Source organism: Stegastes partitus, unplaced genomic scaffold (assembly GCF_000690725.1).
Source record: "Stegastes partitus isolate 25-593 unplaced genomic scaffold, Stegastes_partitus-1.0.2 Scaffold1494, whole genome shotgun sequence".
Classification (NCBI taxonomy): Eukaryota; Metazoa; Chordata; class Actinopteri; family Pomacentridae; genus Stegastes; species Stegastes partitus.
The window spans coordinates 145936-154958 of NW_007579225.1; the positions used below are offsets into that span (position 1 = coordinate 145936).

The 9023-nt window shown below is 43.5% G+C and overlaps 1 protein-coding gene across 2 annotated transcripts in view; it reads left to right on the forward strand.

Annotated features, from left to right (window-relative positions):
- The window catches only part of dennd2b (DENN domain containing 2B), a 46713-nt gene that overhangs the window by 22129 nt on the left and 15561 nt on the right, over positions 1 to 9023 (forward strand). For both annotated transcript variants that reach the window (XM_008300064.1, XM_008300063.1), the window contains exons 4-9: positions 861 to 1006; positions 4712 to 4824; positions 6596 to 6811; positions 7225 to 7321; positions 7486 to 7530; positions 7877 to 8061. In XM_008300064.1, the coding sequence (XP_008298286.1) occupies positions 861 to 1006; positions 4712 to 4824; positions 6596 to 6811; positions 7225 to 7321; positions 7486 to 7530; positions 7877 to 8061 (802 nt within the window). The remainder of the gene's footprint in view (positions 1 to 860; positions 1007 to 4711; positions 4825 to 6595; positions 6812 to 7224; positions 7322 to 7485; positions 7531 to 7876; positions 8062 to 9023) is intronic.

The following is a 9023-nucleotide window of genomic DNA, read 5'->3' on the forward strand; positions in this document are numbered from 1 at the left end:
CCTGCTGGATAAAAGCAGCTCACAGTAAAGATAGCTTGTTTTTATTATAGTTTACGGAACATTAAAAATGCCCGATACAGTCTGGAAATAAACATAAAAAAGTTTGTACTACAAAATCTGTATTGTGCAGAAACTAACTTTAAGCTTTCTACAGATATAAGAAAATCCATCAGATGTCAGCTGAACCTTTGCTGCTCTTTTTATTCGCTCTCAACTTATAGCTCTCAGGATCAGAGGGTTTTCTGTGTGAGGGTGGGGCCTCCACAGATCGTCCTTATGTGAAATCCTTAAACATTCATCCCTCGGACTCTGTGTTTAACATTCCTGTGGCTCCAGCAATTTCAGACCAGGCTTAAAAGCCACAAGCTGTCGATGGCGCGACATGACCGTACTGTAGATCCCTGCACTAATGTAGCTGGGCTAGCATTTTGTGCAGCGCCTTGACATGTGATGTGTGCCTTACACTGTGCAGAGAACACTCAGAAATAGTAAGAAATCTGCATGTTTACTTGTGACTTATCTGGAATGTCCTTGTGATCGGAGCACATGTTGATCTTGCTGTTTTTGCTTTATTATGAATACTTCAGATTTAAGTTGGGTTTTTTTTAAGGATCTGAACTTGTGTTTATAAACTCTAGAAGCGTCTTAACCACCTGTTCAGTGTTTCTGTGTTTCCAGACGACAAGTTTAGAGTGTTCGAAGTGAAGCCGTCTGTCTGGACTATTTTTAATACCGTCTGCCCGTTTTCTGTCTCCTGTTATCTGTCTGCAGACTCTGAAGCTTATTAACTTCTTGTTATTTTGGAGCGTCCAGTTGTTCCCCATCTCGGTTTGGTTTTGAATTCCTTCGTTTCTTTCCAGAGAGTCGTGCGAGTCAGAGGATGCTGCGAGCTTGCCGTCTTCATATCCGTCCTCACCCACAGAGAATGGCGCACTGACCACAGACGCACGGAGTCGACCCAATTCCAAAAGCACTTTAGAGGAGAATGCCTATGAGGACATAGTAGGTAAGCACGCTGGTCTGTTCGCTCTGAGATCAAGACGGATGGCCTTGATTTTACTGGATCAACAGAAAATTGATCCGCAACTTGTATTATTTTCATATAGATCACTGTTTACAGTAAACAAAACAGCATCTTTCTGGGGTTTTTTTTTGCATATGTTTTGGTTTTCTTCAGCTTCTATGATAGTTAACTGAACTTATTTGTGTTTTGTGCTGCTGATGTGACTAAACACAACACGTTAGAAAAGCGTGTGTGACCATTTGTCACTGATTTCTACCATTGTGTTTACTATTAATATTTTTAGGACAATTTATTGCATGCACAGAAACTCTGGAGGTTTTAGAGGTTGGCTTTCGGTCAGACGATGTATGTAGTAATCCGACAGGTGGTTTATAAAGCAAATGAGGCATTCGGGGTAACGTCAGGTGAAACTCTGCAGATCCATGCTGTGTGTCTTTTTGCTTATATAATGACAAGATAAAGTTGATCCATCCACTGTAAATACACCCACTGTGTGATTTGTGATCTAACAGTGGCTTCTGAAAACAGAAGTCTGATGCTGTCGTGAATCTCATCGTGACAGCGGCTCCTCCTCCTGCCTCATGTGGAGGTGTTGGGTACAGAAACAGCCAGTGAACATAAGATTAATGGGTAACATGTGGCTGTATAGGTTGTCTGTCTAGTTATCACACTGTTGTGCACGTGTTCATAGAGGATTAGCAATGAAAAACTCTTATGGTTAAACTTCCAAAGATTCTGAAATCAGTGTTGGCCAAATACACAGCGAGAAAGGTCTTTATTTGGTCGCTAAATTTTGATTGTCAAGCACCATCCTCTCACACCTGATACGACGTGTCTTACAATAAACAACTCAAACCAGTAGTTTGCTCTCTGGGATGATGTGTGTATGAAATTGCTGGACATGCTGAAGAGCCAAATTCCTTTCCACTAGCGAGCGACCCCAGGCCTTCTGCCCGGCTCAGCTGCCAGCTCCTCTCCGGTTGGTCGGTGCACATTGTGTCAGCGTGAGTGCAGCTTCACCATGAAGCTTGGATTTCAGATGCAGTAAAAAAGTTTTCACTCGCTGAAATATTTTTCATTGTTAAGTCTCCACCGATGACCAAATAAGGGCTGGATGTGTTTTACGTGCAAGTCTGACATCACGTCATTGTGCTTCTGCAAGTAACCATTTTTAAATGTACCAGGGATCAGTGTCCTGCTCATGAGCTTGTTTTATTTTTTCTTCCTTGGCGAAGATGTGCAGTAGTCTCAGGGAGGGCGTCAGGGCATGACGGATTTTCATGTGAATCCCAACAAAGCTCCCATTGTTCATCCGGCACTACTGTGAGTGGAGAGTTTGCAGCTCGGAGTCTTTGTTCGCTCTTGAAAAAGACGCGGTCCCCGAGTAAGTCTGAAATTGCGCAAATAAAAGCTGAACAGGGAAGAATGTTGGATTTCACCACCGTTCAGTAGTGCTTCACAGGTCAGGTGATCCATTTGAGAAGCAGCAGTAGGAAATCTTCTCGTGCCCCTGTTAGAACAAGCATCTCATACTGGAAACTACATATTTTCTGAACGTCATGAGAACATCTCGGCTTCCTCAGAGGATCGTCGGCTCACACGGTCTCGGGTCTTTGCACCTGTGCTTGATGTCAGAAGTTTACCTTGAGCGTGCAAGTCATGGCCTGCGCTACGGTGTTGCTACAGTTTCATGATAGATCGTGACGTTAGAGGGCTGTTTAAGTGCTTTTAACTAGTGCGGTTGATAAATAGGGTGTCAGTGAGTGAACTGTTTACGGGCTGATGAATCACACCCTGTGCACCGGTGACACCATGATTCAACCGTCTGCTCTCACTCCTGTGAATAAATCTGGGAGTCCGTCTGGCACATCGTAATGAGTAATTCAGAAGTTACACCTAGAAAGCTAAAGATGGACTCATTATTTTGTTATTCTAAGGTGCAAAATGTCCAATAAATATCCTGCCTTCTCCCTCGTAGCGTCTCCAGTGTGGTCGCAAACAGACTGAACGGTTTTGCAGCGCTGCCAGATGTTCTCACAAAAACTATAACCTCTTCTTCAACCCTTACATTTTTCTCTGGCCATGCTGTAGCTCCACACTTTATAGGGTAAGCTGATACTGACATTGTTGGTATGGTTTGTTCTGTGCCTCGCCCTGCCTCAGAGAGGCCATTGTGTACACAAAAAATGTACAATCACAGTGTGCAGCTGAGGTGTGTCCACTCCCTACATAATACGGTGTGTCTGGGAGTGTGTTAGAGCGAGATCTGGATGTTTGTAATCAGAGCAGTAGATTAGTACCCTCCAGTACATAAGCAGCTAGACAGACATATCATTTTCCCAGCAGGCTCTCATTACTGTATTGCTTCAGTTTACTGGAGCAGCGGCACAATGTGGGGCCAGACTAAGCCCTCTTACCCTGCTCCTCAGCTTTAATGATGCACAGAAAATAACTCCACTAAGCTAATTTACTGTACGACACAACATAACGATCCCTGGCACTGTACGCTGTCTGAGTGTGCGTGTGTGGATGTGTGTGTGCAGGTTTAATAATTAACCTAAATATAGATAGCTGAACAAAGCTCTGGCTGTATTTGGCTCTTAGGTGTCTCTTTTTTTTGTTTTAAATAAAAAACACTTAGTCATTGTTTGAGAACTAGAGTTCATCAGGTTCTCCTCTGATGCCCTTCTCAGGAAGAAGGAGCACAGCTACCAAATGGATCCTTGTTTTTTCAGTTTCTACTGACAGATAACACCGATTTTCTTTCTTTTAAAAGTTCCCTTCATGCATTTCGACGCCATCTGGCTCTGTTTTTATTCTTCGCTGTGGTTTCTCCTCTTTCTCACAACCTTTATCAGACCCTGCCAAGAAGCTATTCTCAGAGCACATGTCTGAATAGACATGGACTGTGGTGTTACACAAGTTCTCTCTTTATTGAAGTTGGTCCTCTGCCAGGTGACATCAGTGAAAGCAGAGCAATGCTCAGTAACGTTCCTTTTCTTTCCTCCTCTGCCATTATTTATTGACTGAAGTATATCTATAGAGCAGTAGCAAAGTTTGTGTCCAGAAAATCTACTGACAATAGAGATCCTACAGTTGTTTGTACCCTAATGCCTATATCTGATTTGAAACTTGAGAACATGTTTAAACACACAGAAAAACATCTAAATACTACGCGTGTTGTCCAAGAATGAGAAATATCTGTTGGAAAAGTTGTTGTAATGTTGTACTTTTCTAGTGAACTATAACTCTCAACGTTATTTGAACACTTTTATTTACTTTTACAACTTAGAAGAAGACCTTCTTCTTCTTCTTCATCTCTGACTGCAGACGTTTCACATGCCTGGACAATGACTCACCAGCAGTGTTGTGTCCAGAAGTTTCAGTTCGGCCCACTGGGGCCTGTGAGGCCCAGTGCCAACAGTAACTGTTTTGAAAAAAGGGAGTTCACTCGAGCCAGCCGGGAACGACCTTTGACTTACCTTTCATGACTCATCTCTTTTTAGACTAACCATCGGGAGGCCCTGTGGTGCCCCTGACACCCTTTGCCTCCCCCTGTTTACCCTCTTTGACCCGTCAACATCATACATCTTCTGTCAAAAACAGCCTCTGTCCACGACGAGCTGCTAGCTTTACTGCTGACGCTATAGTTTGAGTTACGCTGAACGCTTCACCTCATCCCCACAGAGAAGGAGAATCCATACGAGGATGTTGACCTGAAGCGGAAGAGTTTGGGTCGGAAGTTGGAGAGCAACAGATCTTGGACCAACATGGATCGGAAACTGAACTCCCCACCTCAGGTAAGTCACAGACCTGCTGGGATCAACGGCGCTGATGCGTTTTCCTGTAGTAAACATGACAGATATGTAATGTACATCCGCTCCCTGGGTGTCAGCGCTGAATCCTGGATAAGATCTCTGAAGGAATCTCACACCTCATTTGTGTCATGGCAGGAAACGCTTTGACATGTTTAGACCTCGTGATGTTCGCAGAAAAGCCCATCTGCACATTTGGCTTCCTCACTTCGACGCTGCAGCGCTTGTCTGAGTATAGGAAGACGAGCACACATGGTCACTGCTGGTGGAAACACGTGTGCTTTAATACTCCTGTAAACACTTCTCGAGCAGCTACTTTGTCTGGAATAGTGGAACCGCTGCATCTGTGTGTAGTGCAGCCAAAACAAACTGGTGCTGCTTTAATAGAGAAGCCCGTTAATAATTGGACCTTTTGTCCCTCACACCTTCAGCAAATACAACCTCAGCTCAAGCAGCTCACACTGGGAGTGTGTTTTGCACACAACAGGAAGCTACGCTAGAGGTTTGCTGGAGGAGCTGAAGGTGTAAAGCCACTTCAATATTTCAAACTTTATTTGAAACCAGCTGTCACAAATGAGAACCGGTGACTTGTTTCGTAGATGTGTTTTATATGAGCTGTTGCTCCTGAACAATAAAGGGCACGCCGTGTTCTTCTGGTTGCATTAGCAGTAACTTAATACAGCTACAGAGAGTGGTTTACATGCAGACATCTTTTCCTGTAGATCCCTTGTACTTACGCAGGCATTTCCAGGAAGGGAAACGCAGATCCTGCCACTAACAATGAAAGCTACTATATATAATGAGGTACACGCTGTATATGGTTTAAAAGGGTCGTATTATGCATCAAAAACAAACAAGAAATGGCTGTCATGGTTGTCTAGACTGTGTCTAGAGAGCCACAGAATGGGAGAAAGGACAATCCCCTCATTTCTTTTCTTCCTCCAAAGACAGAAAGTGTTTCACTATAAAAGCTGGTCACGTTTGCAGCCTGTTGTGATGTCAAAAAAGCCAAAAATGATAATGATCTTTACTGATAAAAGCACTTCTCCAAACCCAGGTTACATCGTGCTTCACAAGTCAACAAAACAAATTCATTCAGATAATTTAATTTTCAGAAGAATTGTTACTTGACCGTCTCTAATTTGCCTGAAAATTTAATAAAAGCAATATTTATGACAATATTCATGAAATGAATTGGCTTGATATATCAACTACTTTTCATTTCCCTATATTAAAAAATATTTGATTATATGTCTTTGGTGAACCATTTTGAACCTCCAGACGTCTGTTCTACTCAGATCAGCCGACCAGTGGTGTTGTTATTGTGGTGCAGCTCGTCACATCTGCTCAATCAGTTATGAAAGTTTAATGAGAATAACTTTTTACAGTTTTTATGAATAGGTATTTCACTTTAAAACGTATTCTCTGTTTGGTTTTATTGTAAGATGCAGCTACATACGTTCATAAAAGATCACTGGCTGATAATTTTTTTCACATTTATCTCGACTATAATCAGATATTATGTGATCTACTTGTCCAATATTACAGGTCCTTAATTAATAGCATGATTGGCAATAACAGGTTAAAAAGGTTCTGAGATGTTGTCATTCAGGCATTGCCTCCAATTTAAATGTGCAAAAAAAGCAAGTCAAAGCTGGTTGAACAGAAGATCCTGTCTGATTTGTGATGCAATAACCCAACTGTAAATAGTAACTGACGTTTACCAAACGTTCCTTATTCCGTTCTCTGTAACTAGTTGCCGTCCAAACCCAGCAGCCAGTCCCTTCGTCTGCCTGGTCCGAGCGACAGGAAGAGCCACCGGATGTCGCAGCTGTCGAAGCGCTACAGCCACGACGAGATGCTGCTTCTCCCCCAGATCGGCGTGTCGACGTCACCTTGCGGCCTGCTGGATGATAGCCTCTGTAGCACCAGTGATACGTTGGCCTCGCACCGGCACTGGAGGATCCCCAAGGTACACAGCGCTTGATCCTACACAAACACCTTCACTAAGTCCTCGCTGAGCTCCGACTGTGTTCTCTTTCCGTTCCCGCTTCGCAGACCTGCTCAGGTTTCTGTTGGGACCGGGTCAGAGTCGGAGCAGCTCTGGATCACTCGTAATTCCTCAGTTTGGAGAAGATGTTTTTAAGATACAGCGCCTTGATGCATGTAATTACTGTGTGGGTTCCAGCCTCCTGCGGTGCTTCTTCTCAAGAACTCTCCGTGCAGCCTTTCAGTTGTATTTTTCTGCAACCCTTAACACACATGTCCAGTTTCTGACGCTGTTGCTTTTGGCCAGGTACCCCTGTGCTTCCTCTATACTTAGGATCAAAGGAAACAAAGCTTAAGAGTCCTCTTCAGACAAGTTCCTCTTTCGTCTGTTTACAGCTCGTCCAGAGGATCAACTCCATTTACTGCACTAAACGTGGGAAGAAGAGGCTGAAGAAACTGTCCATGTCCAACGTTGAGACCGCATCTCTGAGAGGTAAGGCTTCTCTTTATTCCCTTTATCCGCCGGCCAGATAAGTGAGTAAATATTTGCGTCTCAGCCACCCACATCGAGTCCCTTTCATGGCATAAACACATGTTTGTGAACCTGCCCTCTGACCCAAAGAAAAACTTGTTGTCTGTCTCATATCTGCTCCCCAGACGACAACAGTGAGAGCGAGAGCGACTCCGACGACAGGTTCAAAGGTGAGTGACCGCAGCTTTCATCCACAGCGGCGCTTCGCTTCTGCTACCTCTGAACTTTGTCTTGGAAAACTTTTCCTCAGTGCTTGTGAACAGTTTTGGATTTGACCAGTGACCTGAACAGAGCACAGAACTGTTACTGAAACATTTGCCAGATGCACAGATCAGCAGCGGACCGGACAACATTTATCACATGTTTGAATTCACTGAGAGGAATAAATGTTGAATTAGTGACGGTTTCATTCTGATTCGGTGCTTTACAGCCTCATTTAATTCACCTGGAAGACGTTAAAACCCCGTGAGCCAGCATTTCATACTGTAACCTGTGGATTTTGTGTGTCCTCCTCAGCTCACACCCAGAGGTTGCTCAAACTGCAGTCCATCCTTCGACGAGCCCCCAGCTATCGTACACTGGAGCTGCAGCTCATTGAGTGGCAGGAGAGGGAACTCTTTGAGTACTTTGTGGTGGTTTCTCTGAAAAAGAAACCCAGCAAGAACTCCTACTCCCCGGAGGTCACCTACCAGTTCCCCAAGGTAAAAGTCAAAACCAAATCCTGCTGCTCGTTATCACAGACACCGTTTACACCTGACATAACAGGAACTGAATTATGTTCACGTGAAAGAAAAATGGAAGTGAAATGTGTCAGTGATCCTCAGCTAGTGTTTTGGCAGCAGAAATGCAAACAGATATGTCAGTGCAGCGTGTTTTTCAAGGTTTAAATGGGTCTGAACCACATAATAATACTAATACTACAACGACTATATACCCAAAAGAAACGAGAATCCAAGTTACGATTGCTTCATAATTACACATTTAAATTAAACTGAGTGAAATCTTTAATTTAGTCTTTATGTGTCCAGCTCTTGACGTATCTGTAAGATCCAAAAGCAAATGAGCTTTTAAAGGAGCCTGCATAATATCAGAAATTTGCCACAGTGATTAAATTCAAGCCTGGGCTCCGTGTGTTTATCCTGCTTTTCTTAAGTTTCTCTTGTTATTCTCAAACTGGACAGGATAATTTGCAGCAGCAGAATTTTCCTCTGGGTCGGTTTTCCAAAGTTTTCCCACCGTGAGCCGTTAGTCATGGATTACCACAGAGGCGTGTAAGCCAATAACACAAATTAATACGTATTAGCATGTGACTGCGCAGGTTGTTGACGATTACAGTTTATAGCTCGGAGGCCTGGAAGGATGTTTACAGATAAAAATAACCAGGATCCATTCGTGTGACAGGGGAAGTGTTTTTAGTTGTTCAAAAATACATTTTAAAAGTTATTTGGTTTGGCAGAAGTGTCCCTCGGGAGAAGTACGTCTCTTCCAGTCAGGGCAACGCTCACTCTGTCGTTGAGTTAAAAAAAGATTCAAGGAGCCAAAGGTTTAACCTTGAATGGGAGAAATGTTCGTCTGGTCAGTTATGGGTCACATCCAGACATCCACAGGAGACTAGAAACGAGGACAGAGTCATCTGAAGGACAGTGAGCTGACTCCTCTCCTC